The 26,726-nt window shown below is 48.0% G+C and overlaps 1 protein-coding gene across 4 annotated transcripts; it reads right to left on the minus strand.

The window, feature by feature from the left end:
• Positions 1 to 175: 175 nt before the first annotated feature.
• Positions 176 to 15,680, minus strand: VDAC1 (voltage dependent anion channel 1). 4 transcript variants are annotated; one of them, XM_075441578.1, is made up of 10 exons: positions 15,579 to 15,635; positions 13,192 to 13,278; positions 8,541 to 8,610; positions 7,922 to 7,971; positions 6,982 to 7,134; positions 6,839 to 6,891; positions 5,393 to 5,620; positions 2,510 to 2,660; positions 1,982 to 2,039; positions 176 to 1,141 (listed from the first exon to the last, which is right to left on the minus strand). In XM_075441578.1, the coding sequence occupies exons 3-10, from the start codon at positions 8,605 to 8,607 to the stop codon at positions 1,050 to 1,052; spliced, it is 852 nt and encodes a 283-aa protein (XP_075297693.1). In that variant the 5' UTR covers positions 8,608 to 8,610; positions 13,192 to 13,278; positions 15,579 to 15,635; the 3' UTR covers positions 176 to 1,049. The 4 variants fall into 4 exon arrangements, with proteins under 4 accessions (XP_075297693.1, XP_075297696.1, XP_075297695.1 ...); XM_075441581.1 differs by lacking the exon at positions 13,192 to 13,278 and having other exon boundaries at positions 15,579 to 15,680; XM_075441580.1 differs by lacking the exon at positions 7,922 to 7,971 and having other exon boundaries at positions 15,579 to 15,637.
• Positions 15,681 to 26,726: the final 11,046 nt, after the last annotated feature.

Here is a 26,726-nt window from a genome sequence, read left to right on the forward strand (position 1 = left end):
TGCCAGAGCTCAGCGAGTGCTAAGAACAGGGCCCGGTCTGGAACTCCAATCTATTAAGTTTTTTTTGTTTGTTTGTGTGGTACAAAATATGCACTAAGCTGTTGCCAAGCTGCTCCTGGAGCCAAGAATGAATATGAAATGGTTTCCACAATTAATATAAAAAGAAAGTAAAAGGTGGTATTTCAATATTTTATTCAAGTTGGGTTTGGTTTTTTTTATCCATTTTTAGTAGTGTCAAGTACAGCATTTTGGGGTCTAGTTCCACACAAAATGGAAGACTCTCTAAAAACGTACCCATTTAGTTGCTAAAAAAAAGTGGTAATAGAACAAAAGTCCATTGGAAATTTAGTGATGCAACTATGTGATCGCAGTTACAAAGACCCTTCCCTGATGACGGCCCTGGCCTACAAGCCTTCAGGTTAGTGCAAGGGAAAGGAACCACAGCACAGGACAGGTAGTGTGGGCTGAGTCACATCAAACCTCCTCCGCAACGGACTTACACGAGGTGGACACCCTAAAGCATTCTGGAGACAGCTGTAGGTGTAAGATGAGCAAAAAAGACAAAACATTCAGGAAATGCCTATCTAAAAAAAAAAAAAAATCATCCCTTTTTTCAGACGAGTTTGCACATTCCACCGTGAGCTGAAACCTTAAGTGTCGGAACATTTGAACATTTTGCTCACAGAATTAACAGTACAATACAGTGGTCTGCGATCCTGAAAGCCTCCGTTTGTATGCCACATTAACAGACGCCTCGTGGAGTCACTACATCAGTAACGGCAATCAATACCCTCCTATTTCCTATCGTGGCAGCTGACAGATGCGATGGGTAATAACAGTGAAAAAAAAGCCTGGAATTAGGATTTTTTTTTTATGCTTTTGTCTCCATTTCTGTAACATCATCATTTTTAAAGCTTAGCTGTCTTTAACCAGTACTAGCAGGACTGATACTTAGCAATACTTGCATCCCAGACAAAACATTGACAGGTACACTATATTCCGAAGGTAGCTATGCTGTATTTTCAAATGAGCGACTGTAGAATCACTCCTTATGCTTCAAATTCCAATCCTAGTCCAAGTTTGTGACCGCCTGCGTTGACATTCTTGCCATCCAACAAAGCTGACAATGTCAGTTTGATACCTGCGAAATAGAGAAAAGTGAGAGAAAAGACAACTGTGAAAACTCTGGACTGAGCTTCCCGTTCAGTAAGTGCAGTGTCTGCGTTGCTGCTTTCATTTATTGGGTAGCTTGGCTAACGTAATTTGGTGGCTGGCCCTGTAAGGACTGGGCATTTTAAAACAATTTGCACACATGAAATCATTCTGAATTACGGAAGTTATAATAAACTACAGCAATAGATTCTGCTTTTTATCACTCCAAGTAATTAAAGTTCTGAGTCAGTTCACTGCTGCTGGCCTACTGATTAATCTAATTTTAGAGGCCAGTATTATGAAAAATTGAGGCCTCAATACATACCACCTTTCTAAACCACTTCAAAATTCAGGTATGAAAAGGCCCGAGCCCTGTCTACTGTAATATCTCACGTCAATCTGCTTGGTGTTCTAGCAGCAGATTTATTAGAGTACATTAACACCAATTTCACAGCAGCAAGATGTGGACCTCTTCCTGGACCAGGGGACCCTGAGAAAGTCACATTTTCAAGTAAAACAAACTCAGTAATACGAAGCCTCTGAAGGTACTAAAAATGCATTTACTTATCTGTGAAACACCTAATTGTAGATATATTTTGTATCAACATAAAGAGTATCTGACTGGTCAGTGGATGGCGGTCTCTAATAATTCCGCTTTCAACAAACACCTAAAATTAACAAAGAAGTGCCTGGAGAAGTTCATCACTGGCTTGCCAAGCGGAACAGCAATCTTACAAAGCCAATCACATTTTGTCACAAAAAACCCCTCTGATATTTCAAGATTAAAATATCACTTCATTGATTCTGAATTTCTTCTGCATAAACTTACCTGGCTTTAAAGTCTGAGTGTATCCTAATCCAATGAGACTGGAGTTGTTCACTTTAGCCTTAAAGGGAAAAAATACTGTAAGTAAATAATTTAGTATCTTTCTTCAAAGTCCTCCCTGCTTGAAAATTAATAAGTAATACCTTTTAAGCAGGTAAAGGACTTCATGTTTTAAATCACACAAAAAAATCTAAGTTAATTTTACCATAACTTAAATCCAAAATCTCAACACATCTACAGTCACTACAGAAAATAATGTTTTTATTAACAGTTAATTTTTTCAAGACTGGCACAAAGATATTCTCGAAACAGTGCCCAATAATACGATAAACCTGTGTTCTGTGTCACTCTTAAGGAAAACCCAATAGCTGTGCTCTCATGCTGCCAAAGCCAAGACAAATGGATATACGGGCCAACTATACACCACAGAACTGCATGAAACCCGGACTTTATGGAGGTAAAGGTTGCTTCACATTTCCGCTGCAAGAGCCTGTTTTCAAATGCCTGTAAATACCCATGCACAGCACTCACAGAAAAAGAGGCATCTGGGTCGATCTGATACTTGGCCGCTATTCCAAAGCGAGTGTTGCTATTACCGGCTGTCCAAGCAAGATTCACGGCGGTTTCCAGTTTATCGTTCACCTTCTGGTAAATGGAGCCTCCAAATTCCGTTCCATCATTCCTGGAAGGAATGAATTCATCTATTTTTAAACTGCACCCCAAAACAGTCATCTTTTTTTTTTTTCCAGTAAGATCTATATTTGCAGAACACCCACTTCCATCTCATTTAACACCCCTATAACAACTAAGATAGAGACATTAGGCCAGACTGGTTATGAAATTATTTTTAAATGCTTAAATTCATTGACGGTTACTATATTTCAACAAACAAACTTATTAAACTGAAAAAAAAGCCATGACACACTATCAGAAATAGACTAATGATGACAGCTTCCAATTTTCCCTTCTCTCTGGATGGGAGTCTTTGTAGTAACGAGGTTTATCTCTGAAACAATTATTTTCCCAGGCACGTGTCTCCCTAGCACCGGGAAAGGGCTGTACCCATCACCGAGCTTGGGCAATCACCCTAACGCTGTCTTGTCAGCGTGCTTTTACCAGACACAGCTGAACTGTATCAGAAGCAAAGAGGCCAATTTAATGTCCATCGGCTTTTGCAAATGAATACCACGTGCAATGTCCTTGTGGAACATCTGTACTGTCGGTATCTCTCTACCAGGAACTGAAATGAGACCAATTTCACTTTGCAGAGAGCACTGGCCAAGAGCTGAGTGATGACAGCCTTCTACCACTGCTACCGAGCAGCACAGCTTCCAATTACTGACACCAATGTCACTCAGGGAATAAAGTGGGGTAAATAAAATGCAAAATGTTAGAGCGTGCAGATCATAAAAACAAAAGCAAAAGGCTTCTAAAAGTCTTGCACTCCTTGTAAACCGGTGAGCATCTGAATTTCCATTTTCGCTCATTTTCTTAAAAGAGGATACAAACATACTGCACAAAATGGGCTTTAAACCACAGGAAGATCTCTGCAAATAAAATAGTTATGACTATTTCTAAACTATGAAATAATCTGTTTCCAATTACTAGAGTATTTCAAACCATAAAAATTGGGGCATATTCAGAATCTCTCCATTTTCCCCCCTTTGGCCTGATGTTCCTCAGTTCCTAACAGTTGCACAAACAGTAGTGATACGCCTGCTTCAAACTTCAAGCAATAGCAACAGTCTTTTAAATAGTCAGAGCAATTCTTCCAGAAGAACACTACAATACTTACTTCAGATAAGACTGAAGCTCACATATAACTGCATGTGCTTGGCTCTCAAGAAAAGGAGGGGTTTAAAAGGACTGAGGAGAGCTGGTTTACAGGCAGATTTTGTGCAAGGTTCCCACACAGCTCTGTCTTGACCTGCAACATTAGGGGGGGTGGTCTGAGCTACGCTTAAAAAACGAGGAAAGTCATATTTAAAACTAGAAATTATCCAGCTCTACCTCCCTTCAGTTATTATCTATTATTAAAAAATAATAATAACAAAAATGTCAAACTTCCTTTTAATTCTAATAGTAATAATAGCACTTTTCAGATAAAAAAACATTATCTCCCTATGAAAATGAATATATTAAGGCACCATGCAGGAAGGTAACTTGCTGAAGTCCCCAGGTGGTCTGTGTAATGCCAGGAACTTCAAGCCCCACCTAGTTAAATTATCAGCTCTGCCACAGCATCTCTGTGAACCAATGAACTCTGTTGATAAAACAACCGAGCAGGCTGCTGATGGGAGTTCCACACACAAGTGTTTCTGGGAATACATTAAAACTCTGACATGTCTCAAAGCTGAAACGCATCAAATACCTAACTAATCTATTAATATCAATAAATAAGATTTCTATTCATGTCACACATTTATGGTTTTGCCTGTCAATTGGTAGAGTATGAACATTGGACAAGCTAGGCATCCTCCCAAAGATGATTTATCTTCCACGTACAGTAACAGCAACCTAAGAAACAGACCCTCAGGAATCCAAGAAATAGTACCATCATATCTGAGCCCCCACTGTTGTTATAAAGTTATTTTCTGCTGTTGCTTTAAGTCAGAGTAATAATAACTACAGCACTTTATAGCAAAAGCCAATAATGCAATGTTTTGAACTGCTACAGTATAACCAAGTTGAAAGTCACTGTGCTGCAAGGAATAACTCCTGAGTGAAGGGGGACCCCACAGATTGGTTTGATGAAAGTTTTCTGCATACATTTTTGTGCTTTGGCAATCTTTCAGACATACTGCCTGGGCTGGGAAGGTTCAATTGTACTGTAAGGCAGCATGAGCTTCCTAAAGCAGATCTCTGCAAAACAGCATGAAACAGAACAGAAAGCCTTTGAAGCAGCAGCGCCAGGAAGGCAGCACAGTTGTTCAGCCCCCAGATGGGAACAGCCTGCAGCAGCTCTGCTACATGCAAATTATCCAACTACCCAAGGAAAGGGGAAAGGGCGGGCTGGGGAATAGATTAGGGATTGCCTAATCTTAAAAAACTGTCTTCCCCAAAGGCATAAACTGCTTTTTTAAAAGGAACAGGAGACAGATAAATTAAGGTTTCCATGGAATTTGGTCCTGGTTTCCCACTGTTCATGCACTCAGAAAGGACAAATGCGTAAACAGATTATTAGGAGTTATAATACTAAAATAAACTTTTACACCATATCCCTTCCAGCACCAAAACAAACCCAGTCCGTATCTCTTCCATTCATTCCCTTTTGTGTGTTCTTGTTCATCCTCTGATTAACTCTTTCATCTACAGATCAAACACCATTTTGTTTGATTTTGACGTGCAAAAGGCAGGCATTGCTTCTATTTTAACTTCTGTGAAGAATATTTTTATAACCCACTTGTTACTTACACATTAGTATGAAGCTGGAATTCATCGGTCTTATAGCCAACAGCAAAGTTGCTCTGGGTTACTCTAGACTTTGTTGTCTCAAAAGTCATTTGGTAACCTGCCAGCCACCCCTCGTAGCCAACCACCAGCGCTCCGCGTATCGAAGGGCCAGCAATGTCAAAATCCATGTCGCAGCCAATGTTGATGTGTTCCCTTTTGTACCCTGTCTTAACTTTAGCGCTCTTTTTCCTGAAAAGAAAGAATATCATATCCTTAATAAGGTACACCCGCAGGTAGCCATTCAATCGAATCAGTTACTTTAACCACTGATGCCAAGAGGCACAGAGCCAAGCTAACACGGGGCGCTCCCAAAAATGACTTTCCCTGTTGAAAGGCTCATCACAGCCAGCAAGTGGTAAGGCAGGGGGAGAAGGTGTCTCATATTCACACATGCTGCATCCCTGTTGACCCCAACCAGGTCAGACGAGGACTGAATCTCACTCCATTTATTCCAACTATATGAGTCCTCCCACACGGCAATCGTTACAACACAGCTACTACCATGCCTGTGAAGTGCCTAAGAAGAAGCTACAGAGCTGTAACTTGTCATTTTCATATAGGCTTTTCTCTTTTATTTTTTTAAGAATCATACCACCTAAGAAATAATTATCAACAATTAGAAATTATTCTGGTTAACAAGTACAAAAATCTCCAGTTAACGTAGAATTGGAGCTGCACTGGAAGCAGTTTACAATGCAGGACACAACCTAGAACACAGGGTAAGTCCTCCTCTGGGTCTAGAACCCTGGGGGCTGCAGTGCAGCGCGCTGCTCTGGGAAGCTAACGTGCAGAATATTTTGACTCACTGGCAGCACTGCTTGCAAAAAGATAATCAGGGGGAAAAAAAATAAACCGACATCTAGACCTACAGCTGCTGCTTAATCCCTCTGGCCCACATAAAACGTGGCATCCAATCGCCGCGTCAGAAATACTCATCCACCACCAAGGCACGCTGTGGCCAGCAAGAATTCAGCTGATAAATTCAGCTCGGGAGAAGAGCCCAATTACTGCGCTGAGCTATTAGAGCCGTGGCCAACTGGCTCCCGGAGCTTGTTAAGCTTCGCATTACAGCTGACTTGTTTAGCACTTGTATTCACACAGTAGCTCATCCTCTGACATGGCCAGAAATACGCAACAAGAGTGCAAACAAAACCTTTTCTTCCCACCCTAATTCTGACTACAATTTACAAGGTACTGTATTTAAAAGTTTCCTTGCTGTAGTTTAGGATTAAAAGGGGATTGTTCATACTAAGATTTAAATCAGATGTACCTGATTTCATCATACATGGGCTGATCATTAACTGTCTCGATATCTTAGGACAGAAGAAATAAAGAAACAAGACAGTATCCTGGAAAACTAAAAAAAAAAAAAGCCTTTTTTGTCACTTAAGCTTACTGACTTCTTACCCAGTGTTAGGAGAGAAGGAGGAGTCAAAGGTCAGCTTCAGGCCACGTGCAAGCTGAACAGAAAAGAAATTCACTGGTTGGATTTATAATTACAAATTGCCATAAGTGAATTTGCACATCACATCTTTTGAGCCAAAAATTACCTGATCTTCAAGAGTAATCTCAGTGCCTAGTGTGTTGTCGGTGTTCCACTTTTCCGTGAACATCAATCCATATTCCACCCATCTGTATTTTGTTTCCAAACTACCACTGACTTTGCTCGTTTCTGAGTTTGCTGAACCTGAGCTTGTAAATTCCTAAAAAAAAAATTACACATATACATTATATAGATGTATTTGCAAGTATATATATATATTTGCACACAGGCAAATACTTATGCTTGTGGAACATATTAGTCATTATAATTTGGGATACTATTCAATACTTCAGAGTTCTCAGAAGATTTAAGAACATGTTTGCTAGTCATTAAGATCAACTCACTCTTGACCCACAAAAAACATCAGTGTCAGGGAGAAAATGCATTGCATGCTAAGGGAACAGGTAGGGAACAGGAACACAGACAGCTCTCAGCATCAGCACAACGCAGAGTAAGGTGCTCATCTGTACAAGGTGTAGCTGTGAATCAGCGTGCAAGTCTGCAAATGCTTCACAGAGATACTCTAAATATGACCTCCAGCACACAGTTACCTTGCAACTACACTTGTTTAGTGACTGCTAAGAAAACAAGCCTGCAGCACACTCAGAAATCAGCCTATTTCTGCTCATCCAATCCAGCAAAGCAGGAGGGAGGCACTGATGCTTCCTCCGAGCACAGGCCAGGGCGACGGCCTCAAATACCAACGTGATTTTTATAAGAAGCAATTACCACGGTTGCAAAGGAGCCCTTCACTGTATCTTCTACTCTAATTTGTGCACAGCCTTGTATATTATGCAAAAATTCTAAGTGCAAGGTAAATTGCAAGGTTATATATCTGAAAAATGGTAAGGGGAGAGTAAGGGATACATATTTACTTTTAAAAAGAAATGTACAGCAAACACAAGAACAGTGCAATGTGTTGGATTTCAATGTGTTTCCAAACTCACCAGTCCATTTTCAGATTTTGTTTTCAAATCAAGTTTTATTAAACCAAAACCTAGAAGATGAGTAAAAAATATGAATTATATATATATGTTAATTTGAAAAGCATTTCTGATTTATTTCTTAAAACTCCCTTCTACATCTCCTGTCAACTATTAACAAACCAAGGGTACAGTTATCAAGCTATGTGTTTTTATAAAGCAGATTACGCAGCTCGTACTCAATTCAGACAGCACTCGACTGATTAATCCTACTCACCTCAGCAACATAATTGGGACCATATTAGGTAATAATGTCTTTATTCATACTGAGCAGCATTTTGTTCATAAGCAAACTACTGACATCAATGATCCCATTCATGACACAAGGAAACAGACAAAATACAACACACAATTTTCTTTCAAAACAGACAGCAGTCCTATGGGCAACAGGAAGAGTGTTGTCAAAAAAAAGCAAGTTGCCCTCCTGTTCCAGACAGCAAGGGCAATGTGAAGCTACAATAGAAAATTCTCTGGATTCTAACAGAAATTATTGGAATATTTATCAGAGAAGAGCAATAAAAGCCTAACAGTTTCAGGAATTAGGTAAACACTGAAAGACCAAACTTTTTTTGGCTTTATTTACCATATCCCTTGGTGAAAACATCTCTGGCAGATTTGCCCAGATCAGCATAAGCAGGTGGAACAGCCATTTTCTGGGGGGAGGGAAAAAAAAAAAAAAAGGAATTACAGTGTTCAGAAACTTGTTTATTTAATTCATGTAAGCAACAAGCAACTTGAGCCCAGTTCCTAAGTTTCAGGCAGTTTTATTTTCTATCCACCACCTACCAATTAAATACAGCCTGGAGAAAGTAGCTATAGCAAATAGTGTGATTTGGTTTCGTTCATTAGCCAGCACATGCAATTACCACGCATTTGCCACTGAGGATGAGAAACAGGCTGCGGAACAGAGAGATACATAAAAGAAGGAGAAACTGTCTATGCCTTTCCAAACAGTTAACTGTTGTTCTCTTATCAGTGTAACCACATGAATGAACTTCCTCCTTCAAAACCATTTCTCGGAAACATTTCTTGTTTCATGCAATGGGTCCAAGCACTGTGACGCAAAGAATGAGGGCCCCAAGTCATCCAGTCGGGAAATCTAACCAAGACAGGCATCTGGCATCAGGAGCAGCTCTCTCCCCCTGATTCAAAGCAGCAAACGGAGATCATTTATGTTAGCAAAATCAATATAATGGTCACTCTTCACCTTCAGTTTTGTTTCACTTTGGTACTGCTGCTGATGGGTTAAGATGTCTCCTCAGACACTGACCTTGAAGTATTTTTCTGTTCACCAACTGGGCAAACACTGAGCTTGCTGAGACAGCTTCGGGCTGCAGGGAGGCTACGCTGCGAGTCGGCAGCAGCCAGGAGGGCGGCCACAGCCCCGCGGCAGCAGCCGGATGCAGGCTGGAGCTCGCTGCGGAGCCTGGAGCGAGGCACCAGCCCGACGACGGCACGGACACAGCATGGGTCGGGAGGGATGCCCACACCGTCGTCCAGGTCCTCACTTGCCTGTCTCCAGCATGCCCTGACCATTCTTAGTTCAGTGGCCTGCCGCAAGAGATACGGATGCGTCCCATTTTCTTAGCCACTGAGAAAACTGGCTCATCATGTATGCAGAGGAAAATATTATCCTAAGAGGAACAAACCAACGAAATCTACCTTCTTATCTGAGTACGGTGATTTGTTCTAGGGAAGCAAAATCAAACCATCGGAAATGGTGTACACCTCCTGTGTTCACAGACAAGATTCCATAATTTTTAAAAAAAAAGGGACATAAATCACACTTATAAAGCTGGTCCTCTCAATACCAGATGTTGCACTAAAATTCCACATTCCCAAACTTTTTGGTTATGCAAAAGTAATAAGCAGTTTATTACACAAGCATGCAAATGCTTAAAAAAATTGCCTGGCAATCCTTACTCCAGACTACTCAACAATAGCAGAAAACTATTTCTTTAAACCACAAATAAAACAGCTATCTCTGAACATGAGGGGTGCTCATAATTGCCTTTCTGGCTGTAGGCTTGCTTGCAGCTCCCTGGGCAAGCACACACCCCACGAGCATGAGACGGGGAGTTTCAGCAGCCACTCAACGCCTCAAGCACTCCATCCAACAAGTTGTTGCCTGTTAAAGCAGGATATTGCTATTGCATAAACGAAGAATCCCTGTCCTAGAGGGAACAAAACAGATCTGGTGGCTAAGTGAAAGTAAACCATCTTCTCAGAACATAAAGAAAGTAGGATACAAGGGCGCATGGTATGATGTAGCTTCAGTTGTGGAGACTACCTGGATGCGTCAAGAAGTCCCATCATCTCTTTCTGGGCATAGTTCAGTAATAAGTTTCAGCCTCAAATATGTAAGCAGCTAAACAGTTGAGTTTAAAATATATATATATTCCATATTCCAAAGCAGTTGTAGCTGCTTATATTAGACCTAAATGTCTCTCTTCATTTGTTGTGCAAACATGAAAGCTGGGATTTTATGTTTACAAGCACCACTCACTACAGGAGAAACCATTTTAACAGTTGATCAGATGTGGTTCTGGCAACCCAGAACAAGCCTTTAAAAAAACAAAACCAAAACCAACCAACCAACCAAAGAAACCCCACACCACCACCACTGCCAAAAAAACAAAAACAAAACAAAAAAACAACCAAAAAGACCCCAACAAATTAACAGATTTCTTTAAGTAATTCCCCTGCTCCCTAGTAAAGTCCCTAGAAGCAGAGTACGGTGCCCTGCCTGGAGATCATACCTTCAAGCCCGAGCTAAGGCAGCACTCAGGCGAGGGATGGGAGCGTTCACCAAGGGCTCTGTCTGTTCTTCCCTGCCAGAGCAGCCCAGTCTCACAAGAACCCTCTGCTGGGTGTTTCCATTTAGCATCATCAAAAATTAAAAATGTTAAAAATCCCTACATATGAAAATCAAACAAGCATTGCTTTGAAAGATAATGCATTGCTCTGCCAACTGCATTTTGGAATCTACCAGATATATTTTATAAGCAATCCCTCTGAGTGACTTCATAAAATCAAAATATTTTCTTGAAAACTGAATGAAGTATACTTTTGGTCGATTTTGTAGGTTCCGTTTTCCCCTTATCCAAGCCCACGAAGCTAAGTTTTGCTCCCACTCAGGTCTGCGTATCCCCAGGTGGATGAGCTGTGACAGGCTGCTCCGCTGCTGCAGCCTGCGCTGTGGCTATGGAACAGAGATCTCCACTTAGGCAATTACTATAATTAGGGGACAATATTGAAAGCCAAATCCCTGCCGGTTGTAAAGCAAATCATGTAATGCACACAGAGCAAGGTGTTTAAAATTGCTAAGTGTGGAAAACCCTACGAGCTACGTACCTGGTGGTTAACCTTGCTGTTGTCAGCAAGAACCAAAACAATTATTTCTGTTGGCACTGGCTAATCAGAAGCCTCTTGTTTAACAGATGGAAAACAAAACTGATTACACCCTGTGCGAGTGCAGGTTGTAAGACAAGCATGCTTAACGGGGATTCAAACTCTTAAAGGATCAAGGAATGGCCGTGGCCAAGTGCCCTTGCTTTTCAGCAGTGGGATCCCTGCACACTAACTCAGATGAGGGTAGGACTGAAAGGAATTCATTGCTTTCATCCTTGTCCAGCTGTGCACATAGCTCCGAGGGGCTGCACACAAAGCAGGCCAAGTAGAAGATATGTAACAACTTCTAAGCAGCAAAACATTTTTATTTTCTTGAGTAGGAAATAGTATAGCACAAGTCACGAATGGAGAAAACCTGAACTGAGAAGTTAGCTCTGAGTGCTGCTGTGAGGACCCCCTCCACGAACGCCTGATTTATAACTGCCACGGAGAAAACAGGGAGCTTCCTCTGGAGCTGCAGGACCCAAGAGCCAGCCTTAGTGAACATTTCACTGAAGACGAAGCACATCCAGCAGGCCAAATCTGAATATTTTCCAGTGTCACAGATGGCAAAGTGTTCACCCTATGATGCAGCTTTGGCAAATTAAATCAAAATCAGCCCAATAGGCAGGAAACCCCCAGGGTGCCCTTGGCAAATGTAACGACTGGCTGCAGCCAAAGGAAAACTCAGCTCTGCTAGATAACTCTCTTACGTGCCTAAGTTAAAGTTCCCCTACACAGACTTATCAACTTTATGATATTTACATGAGGGGAAGGAGCAATCTAAAAATTGAAGATAAGAACAAAATTCCCATGAAGACAAAGGGAGTCTATCAGATTCAAGGCTAAGAAAATAAAAAGGTTGGATTTAACCTTACTCTAGCCACACTTTTTTCTAATAAATTCGAACCTGTGTGCCATTTCTCGATGGTAACAGTAGTTCCGGACATTTCAGCTTCCCGTCTCCACAAGCAGTGCCCCTGAAAAGGTGATAGCTGCAGAGCTGAGACGTAACAGCCCCTTAGGACACGTCTCATCGGTGTGTGAGCTGGGAGGGACAGACAGCATCGGGTTATGAGACCAGGTACAGCCCGTCTGCATGAGGGAAAAAGCACACGAGGGTCTCTTGCCTCAAGATCAAAAAAAAATGAATTATTTTTTTCTCATCTCCTCCATTAAAGGAAAAATTATTCCTTAGTATGAAGCAACTTTTAAGCGCCTTTCTGGACCGCCAGCCTGTGCAGTGTCATTTCCCAAGCAACATACATCGTACCAATAAACAGCCCCTGAGGGACGGTGCTTTTGCTCGCAGGCAGAGCAGGGCCCAGCTCTCTCCGCATGCCAGGGCAGGCTGGCCGGAGTCACCGGCTCTGCACGGCACCCGTGTCCCCGTCCCACCCTGCGACATCCCAGGCTGCCAGGGGAGCACAGTGCTGGCTCGACGGTTTGGATTTTATGATCCAAGTCATGACTACAGTCTGCTTTGAACCAGGTTCAGAAGCCTAATTGTGCAGAGATTTAAAAGTATGCTTAATTGTAAATACCTGAGGAGTCCTGCTGAGGTCAAACATCAAGCTCAGCACATTCCCAAGCCTTTTGAGCAGCCAGTATAAGCACACGATTTGTAAACACTCTGCAGTATGGGACACAATGCTTAGCAACACGTTTTGCCCCAACTTGCTACTGTGCCAACATCATATAATCCACGCACCACTATGACTCAAAATTTCAGATCTGGAGCCCACAGTTTCTTTCGTGCAGGTATTAGTAAGCCCATGCAGCGTCCCGCTGACACTGGCAGGATCACAGCCTGCCTGCCCCAGCTTTGCTTTTGATCTACATACATGACAGAGCAGATTTCAGTTTTACAGGCTGGTTTATGCAGTATCTCTGTAGCCCAATAAACGCAGGAGTGTAGAGGAGAGAAACCCCTTAAAAGCAAATGTAAATATTATTGTTTAGTCTATACTACCATTTATGGAATTAAAGAAAGAAAGAGCCTGCAGTTAATTGTATGGGTATAAATTAAGAATGACAGTGTTGTACAGCAACTGCTTATTAAACTATCAAATGTAAGTATCAATTAAACTAAGCTGGGGGATACTGCAGCCTGCTGTAGCTACGGTAGTTACTACAACTGCCAACGAGGAACAAAGACACACATACCCTGTATGTGAAATTAAACGTCCGGGTTAACTACCTGTGTCTTTCAAATACCTGCAGAGGAGCAGATTGGCAGTGCTGCTGTCCCCCCCACCGCCCTGTGCCACCAGCATGGTCCAGGGGCCCAGCTGGGATGTCCTGGGGAAGGGACACGTTCCTCACCCCCGGCCCCGCTGCCAGAACACCCAGCGCCAGATCAGTGGGGACAACGAATTAAAACAACATTTTGTCTTGTGACAGCTTGCTGCTCTCACACCGATGGAGAGCTGGGGCTGCGGAGCCGGTGGGTGGGTTTTTCTCTACCTGCAGCAGATGCCAAAGCAGCGAGTGCCTGCGCTGTGGTACCTGACTGCATCCCGGGCTGGGAACATCCCTCCTGCTACTATGGCAACCACCAGCGATGTCCCGCACGCCATCACACCCCATGGCACCACCCGAAACACGGGCAGGAGGAAAAGGTGCGGACGGTAGATCCGCGTAAACCTTCAGTGGAGAGCACTGGGGGAAGGGTTTATTCTGGGATGTCTTTTCTGTAGCGCAAAAGCCTTTTTTCAAAGGAATTCTGACAAAACGTCATAGATGAAATGCCACGAGACCGGTGATTATTCAACCATCCACTGCACCGAACAAACCAAGCTGCCAAACCCTCCCGATACCACTAGAAACGAGATGGGATCTGTTCTCAGCCGGCATCACTCAAAATATTCCCCAGAGGCACAGCCTTGCCTCGGTCAGTAAGGATGAGTCAGCTCTGCATCGTTTTCAGAAAATTTCATCACTTTTTTTTCTTTTTTTTACAAATGCCCAAAGACTGAACGAGTCCATCACCCTCCAGCAAGAGTTGTTCCCAGCCAGGGCTGTGACGAGGCAGAACGGAAGCAACGGCACGGCTGCAGCCGTATGCTGCTCCTGGCTCGGCTTGGGAGGGGAAAACCGAGTCCCTGAGACCTTCAAACGGACATTATTCTCCCCAGGGAATAATGACTACAGTCATTATATACAGGAGCTACATTTTGAGAACAAGCAGAGTAAAACAAAACAAAAATCCGTTTGGCTGCTTGGGCTGGGGTTTGGGGTTCTGGTGCGTGTCAGGATGAATTTGCCAACCTCCAGAGAGGATCCCAGGGGTGCGGAGGAGCGGGGCGGAGAGCTCACCAGCGCGAAAGCGGTGCTAAACCGGGCAGCCACCCGCGACCTTCGCTCCCCGGGAACGTGAAGAACCGATCCCCGCTTGTGGAAGCGTTCAGTGAGAAACCTGCCTGCACCTCCGCGGCCAAACGACCTTCACATCCCCGTCGCGGCATTCAGCACACGCACCGACCCGCACCTGGCTTCGCACGATGGGCAGCGCCCCGTGCCACCGCCTCACTGCCTGCCATCGCCTCATCACCCACCATCGCTTCGTAACCCGCCACTGCCTCGTCACCCACCATCGCCTCATAACCCACCACTGCCTCACAGCCCACCACCGCCTCATCACCCACCATTGCCTCACAGCCCGCCATTGCTTCATAACCCGCCACTGCCTCACAGCCCAAAATCACCTCACAACGTGCTGTCGCCTCACAGCCCACCATCACCTCATAACCCACCACCGCCCCACAGCCCAAAATCACCTCATAACCCACCACCACCTCACAGCCCGCCATCACCTCATAACCCACCACCGCCCCACAGCCCAAAATCACCTCATAACCCACCACCGCCTCACAGCCCGCCATCACCTCATAACCCACCACCGCCTCACAGCCCGCCACCGCCTCACAGCCCGCCACCGCCTCCCAGGCCGCCGTCACCCCCGCCTCCCAACAAGCCCCCGTGTCGTCATGCCCAGCATTACATAAGAAAACCGTCAGTCCCCTTCCGACGGGCCCCGAGTGGCAAAAACCCAAAACACCCCCCCCCCCGGCCCGGGTCGCTGCGGATTTGCCCCGCTCCCACCCGTCACCCGTTCACCGAGTCTCGCCGCCCGGCCGTGCAGCCCCCCGCGGAGGGGGGGGCCCGGGGACGGGACAAGGCCTGGGCTCCCTCCCCCCCCCAGCCCTCCGAGTGCCCGCCCCGGCCCTACCTGGCCCCGCCGCGGCGGCAGCTCCCGCCTCGGCCTCCTCCTGCCCCTGCCCGGCGCCTCCCGGGCTCTGCGGCGGCGGCGGCTGCGTGACTGCGGGCGGGGCGACGGGAGGGGGCGGGGCGCGACCGGAGGGGGCGGGGCTTTACCGCGGTGCCGGGAGGCGGGAGGCGCTCGGATGGGGCCTACGGCGGGCAGCGCTCCCCGAGCCTCCCGGGGACCCCACCGGCCCCGGGGCACAGCGTCCCCCAGCTGCGCTGCTTCCAGCCCCGGAGCCACCCGGGGCACCGGCAGCCTCCGGGGCCGGGGCAACGGGGAACCGGCAGCCCCAGCTCTGGTGGAAGCACCCCGTTGAGTCAGAATTGGTTCAGTTGGAGTTACCTGATTCTGATTGTGGCCTCTGAAGGTCCCTGCCAACCCAAAGCATGCTGTGACTCTGCCGAGAGTTCCTTAAATTCCAACTCCCCGTGTAGTTCTGATTCCCACTCCCGATGTTCTGGCTGAGCCAGGAGTGGAGGGAGAAGAGGACGGGAGGGTTTGGGAGAGGGTTCCCAAGCAGATGGAGCTGTGTGCGTTGTCCGGCGGAGGGATGGGAGGGTTTGGGAGAGGGTTCCCGAGCAGATGGAGCTGTGTGTGGTGTCCAGAGGAGGGACAGGAGGGTTTAGGAGAGGGTTCCCGAGCAGATGGAGCTGTGTGCGGTGTCTGGAGGAGGGATGGGAGGGTTTGGGAGAGGGTTCCCGAGCAGATGGAGCTGTGTGTGGTGTCCAGAGGAGGGACAGGAGGGTTTAGGAGAGGGTTCCCAAGCAGATGGAGCTGTGTGCGTTGTCCGGCGGAGGGATGGGAGGGTTTGGGAGAGGGTTCCCGAGCAGATGGAGCTGTGTGTGGTGTCCAGAGGAGGGACAGGAGGGTTTAGGAGAGGGTTCCCGAGCAGATGGAGCTGTGTGCGGTGTCTGGAGGAGGGATGGGAGGGTTTGGGAGAGGGTTCCCGAGCAGATGGAGCTGTGTGTGGTGTCCAGAGGAGGGACAGGAGGGTTTAGGAGAGGGTTCCCGAGCAGATGGAGCTGTGTGCGGTGTCTGGAGGAGATGCAGGAGGGATGGGAGGGTTTGGGAGAGGGTTCCTGAGCAGGTGGAGCTGTGTGTGGTGCCCAGAGGAGGGACAGGAGGGTTTAGGAGAGGGTTCCCAAGCAGATGGAGCTGTGTGCAGTGTCTGGAGGAGGGATGGGAGGGTTTGGGAGAGGGTTCCCGAGCAGATGGAGAAGTGTGTGGTGTCCGGAGGAACTGCAGGAGGGACGGAGCGGCTGTGAGCCAGCAAGGCAGCAAAATTCCCCAGGCAGGGACGTGCCACGGGGCACGGAGATGCTCCAGTGAGTTGGGGAGCTTTACATCTTTCCTAACGCCCACTCAGACACATGAATCAGCCCTCATGGCTTACAGGGGAGCTGGGGCTGAGGCCAGAAGAAAATTGTCCTGGAGACAGATGGTCAGGTGGGGAGCGCGCTGCTATCGGAGAGGAATCATAGAATCAAAGAATCATAGATTGGAAAAGACCTCTAAGATCATCAAGTCCAACCATGAGCCCAACACCACCATGCCTACTAAACCACGTCCCAAAGTGCCACATCTACACAGTTTCAGAACCCCTCCAGGGATGGGGACTCCACCACTGCCCTGGGCAGCCTGTTCCGGTACCTGACCACTCTTTCAGTAAAGAAATTTAAACCTCCCCTGATGCAACTTGAGGCCATTGCCTCTTGTCTTATCGCTGGTTAGTTGGGAGAAGAGACCAACACCCGCCTCACCACAACCTCCTGTCAAGGAGCTGTAGAGAGCAATAAGGTCTCCTCCCCTCAGCCTCCCCTTCTCCAGACTAAACAGCCCCAGCTCCCTCAGCTGCTCCTCATCAGACTTGCTCTCCAGACCCCTCCCCAGCCTCGTTACTCTTCTCTGGACACGCTCCAGCCCCTCAATGTCCTTCTTGTAGTGAGGGGCCCAAAACTGAACACAGTATTCAAGGTGCAGCCTCACCAGTGCCCAGTACAGGGGCACGATCCCCTCCCTGCTCCTGCTGGCCACACCATTCCTGATCCAAGCCAGGATGCCGTTGGCCTTCTCAGCCACCTGGGCACCCTGCTGGCTCCTGTTCAGCCGGCTGTCGACCAGCACCCCAAGGTCCTTTTCTGCTGGGCAGCTCTCCAGCTGCTCCTCCCCAAGCCTGCAGCATTGCGTGGGGTTGGTGTGACCCAAGTGCAGGACCCGGCCCTTGGCCTTGTTGAACCTCATACAGTTGGCCTCGGCGCATCGATCCCATCTGTCTAGGAACAGAGGCTGAAGCCGTGCCGCTTTCAGGATGAGACAGAAAACCAGTCCCTCGCTGCTGGAGGCTCCTGGAGAGCTCAGAGCATCACCCAAAAGACAAACAGGGAGAACCATCCCACCCAGGGAACTCCTGATGGTCCCTTCTGGCCCCAGCACCCAAGGGAGATTTTTGCCTGGAAAAGAAATCATTGATAAGAGTTCACATCCCACCCACACCAACTCTCATTTAGTTTTTTTTTTCTTTTTTAGTGAATTTTTTCCTACTCATTCTCCCTTGCGTGGCGGGAATGGATGGCAAAAGGCAGTTTCCCTGCTCGTGCTCTCACCTGGCTCGTGCCCTTGCTTTCCCAGCATCATCTCTCCAGACCAGCACGGCTCCCACGGCCGTCGCAGGGCTGTACCCACAGCAGCACCCGGTGCGTGCCCGGCACAGCCCGGCAGCGGCGGTCGGAGTCACCCTGCTCAGAAACACGACTGGAGCAGACACACACACGGCACCCGTGAGCTTTGCATCAGGGTTCAAACTAAACCTTGTGAGGGACGTTACGTTGAGCGGAAACATAAATGGCGTGTGGGATCCGGTGAGATCTCGGGAATTTCTTGGTGTTCACGACGGGGTGGTAGAGGGGAAGGGGCTGTGTGTAGCCACGCGCAGACCTTGGAAATGCAGCTGGGGCAGCAAAGGCTGAAGGAATTGTGCCCGATATCAACTCCACGCTAAAATAAAGCGCACAGTCTGCAGCCAGGGTAGGAACCAACAGAAAGGAGGTCTCTTTCGAATTTGGAGGGTTACTTCTAACCACAGTCATTTTGCTGATCCAGCTCCCGAGGCAACCCTATGAGCGTGGGTTTCGTAACCAGAGCACGGGGTTGAAATCGGGGTGAAGCGTCGGCTTCGGGCAGCCTCTCGGCTCTCGCGCTCGCAGCAGCCCATGCCCTCCCTCTTCCCCTGCGCTCTGGGGCTTGTCAGAGCCTGCCCTGGGCTGATTTCACTCGCTGGCCCATGGAAAGACCTAGCCCAGCAGAGAGAGCTGGGCAGCTTTCTGCGAGGGTGCATTGAAGCCCGTCGCCCAAGTCAGAGGAGCGAGGGAAGAGAGGGGGCTGCCAGCGCGGAGGCAGGACCCCGGAGGGGAGCAGGGCCATGGGACCCCCCTCATTATCCCTTTGGCTCAGCCACAGGGTGCACTTTCATCCCGAGCAGCAATTCCTCAACCTGCCCCCTGCCAGAGTGCAACCCCAGCTCTGTTCCCTCCTCTAAGCTAAATCGCACAGCGACGAGCGTGATTTTATGGAGCGCAGCCTCCCCGCCTCGCTCCCTCCCCTAGCATCGTCCCCGCTGCCGCCCCATCTTCTCAAATATATTCTTTTATTACCTCCAGGCATAAAAAAAAATATTTTATTACCTGCAGGCGTGCAAGAGATTGCAGCCTGCTCCCTGCAGCCTTTCTCTAGCTCAGGAGATTTTTACACCGCAGAGGACTCGCGGTGTGGTCAGGGGCCGGCCGCAGGCAGAGATCCGTCGCAGCCAGCGTGGGATGGGACCCTGGCTGCAGGGCCAGCCTCTCGCTGCTGGAGGTGGGGGCCAGGCGGCTCTCAGGGTGTCCCCTCTGCTGTGGGCACAGGGGGACGTTTGGCTGGCGCCTGCAGCAGCGGTGACAAGGCAGCCGTCGAGCCCTCACCGAGTTGTTTTGAAAATCCATCTTGCACGCGTGCTGCTTACCCAGCTTTTGATTTTTGGGGGTTCCCCCAGTGTTTGGACCCCTCCTTCTGGGCATGCACCCCCGCAGCCTCTGCCGGAGCCTTTCCCCTTCACTGGCCAGACCAGGCAGAAACCACCCCAGCCCTGCCCCGCTCTGAGCCCCCCGCAGACACGCTCAGGGTCTCGAGGTCTCCTTGGGGGTACCAACGGGTGAGATCCATTTTCCCGGGCTGCCCCTGCAGCAGGGGCTGAGGCCATGCCCCGGGAGCGGGGCTGGGAAGAACGGGCAGTGGGAGAAGCCATTTATTAAATGTGCGGCGATAATTTTTCATTATTTTTTGGAACATGCATCTACCAAAAGATGGCAGCAAATCTCCTTGGCCAGAGCTGGGCTTTGTTGTCGTCTGCTCTGCCGGGCTCTCTTTTCCATACAGGCTATGAGCTGTGGATTATCCCGGCGAGGGCCAGATGAGCTGAAGGATTACGCTAGATGTTCTCAAGGGAGAAAATCTGTGCTGGGGACTTCGGTTTACATTTTAGAGGCTCCTTCAAAAATCACCAAAATGCTCTAAATATCAGTTCCCTCTTGTTTTGGCAGCCTGTGGTTTGGGTAATGCGACATCTTAATTCATTTTACCGGGTGAAAATGGAATAAAAGGGAATCCACAATAATAGATTTGGAAAATAATAATGCCACAAATAATTCAGATACAAGGTCCGTCTGAATGATCCTCGCCATCACAACTTTCGGTCTCGAGCCCTCCGAGATGCTGGTTTACCACCAGTTTGCTGGAAAATCTGGAACCGACCCACCCTTTGTTATATAAATCTGCATGCCGGCCACAGGATTATTTTCAGGCTCTGTCCTGTATCACTGATGGATATAGCTGTGACCCTGGTTCTAGCACTGTTTCGTGCCGAGTAAACTGGGAATAAATCAAAGTCAGTAGAGTTTGGCTGCAGGTGCCAGCACCATCGGGTTACGGTGACGGGGCTGGGCTCTGCCCTGGGCTCGGTCTGACGGGCGCAGCTTTACGCTTGGCTTGCACAGCAGTTACTGGGGAGGAGGTGGGAGGCACGGGAGGATCGGCCCTTCTGCATTTCAAAGTATGCTTCTGATTCAATCCCTTCATCAAACGGGGTTGCTAAATGCTATTGTCATTAAGCGCATTTATAGACATAAACTATGCAAAGCTGTCATTTTTTCCCTCTGCATCCCAAAAGAATTTAGCTGCCTAAAATGAAGCTGTGAGAAAAAATTGCCCTGCTGCTCATTTGCAGCTCGTGAATTTTACATGAACAGCTAGGACTAATTCAACTGCAGCTTCATTCATATCACATAACATGTTTGAACAGCTGAGAAACTCATTAGCCAGAGATCCAAGATGTATTTGTTCAGTAGAGTTTGATTTGGCCCTCTTTAATAACAAAAATGTTTTCAGCTTGTTAACCGGCAAGGAATTTGTTCATAATCAGTCGAGAACACGCTGATGGAATGATAAAGCAAGAGAGGACGCCTTGCTGTTCAGTATCTAAAGGCACCTTCGTGCCTCTTACGCTTACAGACTCCAACCAAGCTCCGTTGCTCAGAGGCCAGCCCTTACTGCCTGCTGTTCCCGTGCCAGAGGACAGGTTGCTTCCACCGCAGAAAATGCTACGCTGGGGATGCTTACACAGCTCCAGTGCTCCATGGGGCGTCTGTCCAGCGTAATAAACAATTTCCACCTTGACCAGTGTAAATGGGCTGCTGCTGGTCTCCAGGAATGATCATAAGCAGCTCTTTGCCCCTGTCAGCACAGCCGTGTATCTGCGTGCCTCAGCGAACAGGCACTTGTTGAGGGATCTGCAGGGCCACACGGCTTCACCCCGAACCCCTAAGTGGCCACAGCTGAGCCGGGATGCGCCGACCCCCTCCCCACCACCCCTGCTCCTCCCTGGGTGCTCAGCTCTTCACGCCGCGCACACCGCTGCTCCCGCCTTCCCCGTTCTCTCAGGATGATCCGAACCTCTTTAAAACTCTTAAAAACAGTTCTTGGCATGGTTTTATCCAAAGTTATTTTCACAAGAGTATGGACCAACTAATCGTGTGAGTTCACCTTGAGGATCCATCACCTCTGGGACAAGCGGCCGGGACAGAGACCACGTAAACCGGGGCAGTCGGCTGAGGGTACCCCGGGGTAAGGCAGGGAGAGGGACAGGCGGGTTCAAAACCCGGCTCTGCGGTGACAGGGATCCTGAGTGACCAGCAGAGATGGCTCAGGTCAGAAAGATTGTTAGTTTTTCCCGTTCCTATTTGTCTGGTCCATCACCCGCCTGGAGTTTCCAGGCACTGCTCAGCTACTTCATCAAGACACGAACCCACGGCAGTTGATGTTCTGCCCTAGCAAGGTAAGCCAGCCCGGAGCCTGGTTTCCCCCAGTGCTGACAAAGCCAGCGTAGCTGCTAATGAAGGAAAAAGGTGTTTTGAATTTAGTTCTGTGGACGGATGCTGTGAGGATCAGCGCATCTCCAGCGCGATGGAGCCCTGTTCAGGCTCTCTCCTGGACGCACCCAAGTACCCTTCATCAACATGGCAGGGTGAGCTGCACTGAGAGGATAAATCCCAGTTCAAAGTGTGGAAGAAAGGCTCATTTTAGTGTTTCTGCAGAAGTAGCACCCAGCAGGCTGACCAGAGATGGGCATCCCTGATCTGTGGGCTACACCAGCGCCGGGCCACAAGGTCTGCAGTGGGCTTGGGGCTGGCAGGGGCGGGGGGCATGGGGGTCTGGCAATCCCAGAGAGAACTGCATTGGTTTTTAAGTTAGAAAGTCAAAAAGGCGAAAACAAAAGGGGAAAGCAATAAAAGCTAAACTTCTCCAGCTTCTTTTGATCTCGGAGAATAACAGAGAGATTGACCTGATGTTATTATGCCCCTCGCTCACTCCCTTTGGGTTATGTTTTGATTTCCCGTAACCAGCAATGATCAAAGCCAGGAGCCTCTCCGTCACTGTATGTTTTCCTTTTCACTCCGACCAAAAGTTGCAAAGGCTGCAACGCTTTCTCTCGCGCCTGTCCTGGACCAGCAGTCCGCTTCAAACAGAGCTGTTCGCAGGAGCACGAGCGCCCGTGGTCTCGGTAACCTCATCTTCACGCTGCGGAGGCAAACGTGCACCTCCCTGGGCAGGGGTGAGCGGAAGGTGATAGGCACCCTCAGCCTTGCATGCAGGCTGTCAAAACAGATGCCGTGGCTTTTAAGACTTGAATTGTTTGGGGAGAGTTGGAAATTTAATGTTAGGCGAGGCTGGCTGGAGTAGTTGTCACTTTGAGGACAGAGCACGGACAATATCGGTCACCCCGGGTAAGTGGTGAGTGACACAGAGGCATCAAGCGTGCCATCACGGCAAGGAGCTGTGGCTGCAGGTACCACAGATCTGCAGAGAAGAGCAGAGGAAAGAAGCTGCAGTCATGCCCCACAGAGGTCCCTTCCAACCCCTACCATTCTATGCCGCGCTAGCATACGTTTTTATTTGCAGACACTGAAGGACACGACAGCCCTCTTCGCCTCTCAGGAAAAGGAAAAACTGAAACCAAAGTTTTCACAAGCCACAGTATTTTCTAAATATACATTATTATCTTGTCTTGAGAGCAACGTTAGAGAAGCAGCAGAGATATGGTATGTAAGATAAACAGGTGATAAATACATGCCAAGCAAAACATTATTTATGGGCTATTTAAATTCAGGAAGCATTGGTGTTAATTTAGCAGAGAAGTCTTCCACATTGTGGTTACAGAGCTGCAAGCATGATTATCAGCAATCGAGCAGAACAGTTCTTTTACTTGTCCAGGATGAGAATGCTGAACAGAATTGGGAAAAAGCCTATCCATCAAACAAAGTACAAGCAGTGGGGATGGCAGAAGCTGGCCTCTGGGTCAGAGAGCTTTCTGGCCACCGAGCACAGTTTGAGCTTCTTGGCCAGGTGCTCCTGGCGATGGACATGGTCAGAAAAAGAAGACAGGAACCAGCCCTCGCGCAAACGGATTAGCCAAGTATCAAGTGTGATTCTGGCTCATCCTCGGCGCGTTTGCCAAGGAGCTGCAGGGATGGACGAGAGAGCCAGGGAGGGAAGAAGCTGCCCAGGCTCGCTGCTGACCGCCGTCGTTGGCACGGCAGCAGGTTTCACAGCCATGTCAAATGTTCGAGGAAAATTCACTTTGGCAAGCAAGAACTGCTGGAGCTAAAAGGATGCCTGGGTTTGCCATCTTCACAAGTGAAGTTTAAGCACTAGAACACTGCTGGAAGCAAACAGGGACTTGACAGCAAAATATTCACATTGGATTGATATGTGCCAAAAAAATGCGAGTGGTTCAGCTCTATTTAAGTGATGATTTAATCAAGTCATATTTAGGCTGCCTGACTGAATAATCCTGCAATACAGACAAAATGTAACACTGCTTTAAAAAAAAACCAAAACAAAACTAAGAACATCTGCTCATCAGCTGCAGTGCTTTTTCTGTGCAGTTAAACCGAATGCATGAGAGCAAACCTAAATGTGGCTGCATTGCGTGTGCACATCCCCGGCCTTAAACGCAGCTGCAGTTTCAGCACCCAATGAAATAGGACACGTAGGTTTAGACTACAGGTCTTTAAACTCCTTCAGACAAAACTTGAGTATAGAAATGAGATCTTCTGTATCTCGAGGCGTTGTGACAAAATGTTTCTGCTGTTGCGGAGTGGGTACGTCTGTGACCAGTGCTGAAGGAGATGATGGAAACTACCATCGGACTTGGACAGCAGAATAATTTTACCTGTTTAGTGCAGTAAGCAGCATTCACTAAATTACTGGATGTCCTAAGTAAGATAGGTACACCCAGACAGAAGCGTGTACACAGGGTGCCTGTTGGAGTGCGTATTATCTTATATACAGCTTTTCCAGTTGAGCTGCTTCTTCCCCTGGCAGAAGGGGACATCTCTGGTTCAGGGCAGAACAACCCATGCCAACGAGCTGCATTTCTCAGCTTCCTCCCCACGCAGTACCGCAGCGAAGCGAAGCGCCCGGGGAGGGGACCGGAGGCGGCCGGTGGGTCCTTGCCACCTTGCTGTGCATTTAGACCCGTCCTTGGTGTTACGCAGGATTAGCCAGAGTTCTCATTTCCATTCCACAACATGTGGGTTTTCCTCTTAAAAAAAAAAATCAAAATATTAAGACCGGCCAACTACCGACTGGCAGTAGTAGTAAGGGTGTAATATCAGCAACTCAAAAGGAAGGATTACATGGTCAGGAGCCTGCAAGAGAAAAGACCTTTCACAGCTCTTTGAGCAAGTCCTGGCATCAGATTAAAGCCGGGTATCAAGTGCACTCGTAATCCCATCCCTCACGGGAGCGGGAGGACTGCATCAGCACAAGACAAATTGCTGTTTGCGATTGAAGCCGGGGGGCTGCTCCAGGAAAGAGGGTTGTTTTTTTTCTGGAAGATGAAAGAAGATGGCTCAGCTGCGAAGGAGTATTCCTCAGAGGGCACAGAGCCTGCTGTCGGGGGAGCGGGCTGTGCCACGCTGCTGAGAAAGTCTGTCACCACATCTGCTCCAGGCTCCTCGGGAAGGGGCTCTTTCTGGTCGTTACAATTCACACTTCCCAGCCAAGGCTCTCATCCAAAGTGCTGGCTGGGAGCTCTGCTTTCCAGCCTGCTTTACGCTTGTAGAAACGCCTAAAAACCGATTTATTCCTAAAGAAATATGTTCCAGAGCTGGTGATGAGCGTTGCTGGTTGCCGTCGGGTCACCCCACTGAGCCTTGCAGGGAGGATTAGTGGGTGATGCAAGCCATGAATCCTTAAAATTTCTGGTTTGGTGTTTATACAAAAATAAAGGCAGGTGCAGGATGCAAATGCTGCAAAATGATGGCACCAAGATTTGGTAAAGTTAAGTCCACGTGGCAGAGGTGAGGAGGGCTGCCCTTCCAGGTTGGAGGGAAGATCATAGCAAAGCCTCCACCTTACTTGCTCAGACACAGATGAGAAAATAGCTCAGCTGCTTCACCGTGCTAAGCTGAGCTCGGGGCAGCCTGTTCACGGGTCCCAACAGGGTCTGGAGCAGACATTATTTCCCGAGCCAAAGCATTACCCGGCGTCTGGCACATCTGTGGGGGCTGGGAGCAGCCCGTCTCCCAGGGGTGCTGGCCTCGAGAGCCCGGCAGAGATTTGGTTTGCTTTCTATGTCCAGCCCGAATTAAGCCTAGCCAGCAGGACAGTAATAGCAGCTCACAGAGCATCCTGTAAGGATGTGGGTTTCCTCTTTTGGAAGAAATTCTGCTCTTTGATCTACTCCACCTTAGAGAAGGAAAAGGCAATTTTCCTCTCAGCTCTGAGAAACGTTGGTCAGAGTGTGGAAATACAGTTAAATTATTCTGAAAGAAGGCAGAAGCTGACAATGAACACTGCCCTCCAACTCCATACACACACGCGCACATACGCATCAGCCGCTGTATTTCATTGATTATAATCAGTGCTACCAATTCCTCCTCTTTTCTGATCAAAGTGGTTTGTTTCCGTCTGTCCAAAAGCCTCCTTTTGATCTTTGGCCTTAAGCTTTGATTGAAAGCTTTAGTGAAGGAAATTCCTCCACGAGCTCGATACTTGGCACGCCAGGCCCTGAACACGGCACCTAATAAACAGAATAATTCCCCTTCGTGGACGTGACGAAGGTCCCATTAAGCAGCAGATGTTAACGCTACCCGGGGGCAGTTTCGGAGCACGTTTGACACTTGGCGTCAGCCACTTCAGGCCATAACCTGGACGATGTCACCCGTGTAGTGACAGCGGGGGGACAGACGTCCCAGAGGAAGGGCACTGCCTGCTCAGGGCCACGCGATGGGACAGCCACCACCCTGTCCCCTGCCAGCACAGACCCTTAGACCGCTGGTGTCCTGCATTTTTAGACTTTGATTGCCAGTATTTTTGCAGGCAGTTATCTATGCAAAGGCAGAACTCATAAAATATGACTGAAAGCTATTATTTATACAAAGATAGAATTCATAAAATATGCTAAAAGACAAGGTTTATAAAGTATTATATGGTATTTCTTGTGCTTATATTTCGTGCTCGCAAAGGGTGACAGAGCAACAGCTCTGTCCCAGCCCATCCCAGGGATGGTGAGGGCGT

The sequence above is a fragment of the Opisthocomus hoazin genome, chromosome 22 (genome assembly GCF_030867145.1).
Source record: "Opisthocomus hoazin isolate bOpiHoa1 chromosome 22, bOpiHoa1.hap1, whole genome shotgun sequence".
NCBI lineage: Eukaryota > Metazoa > Chordata > Aves > Opisthocomiformes > Opisthocomidae > Opisthocomus > Opisthocomus hoazin.

Coding starts and splice junctions, on each gene's coding strand:
- VDAC1 (XM_075441581.1), bottom strand. CDS start 8,607: ATGGCTGTTCCACCTGCTTATGCTGATCTGGGCAAATCTGCCAGAGAT. Junction 6,892..6,981: donor AGATTACTCTTGAAGATCAG/GTAATTTTTGGC, acceptor TTTTCTGTTCAG/CTTGCACGTGGCCTGAAGCT. Junction 2,040..2,509: donor ACCCAGATGCCTCTTTTTCT/GTGAGTGCTGTG, acceptor TTTCCCTTTAAG/GCTAAAGTGAACAACTCCAG.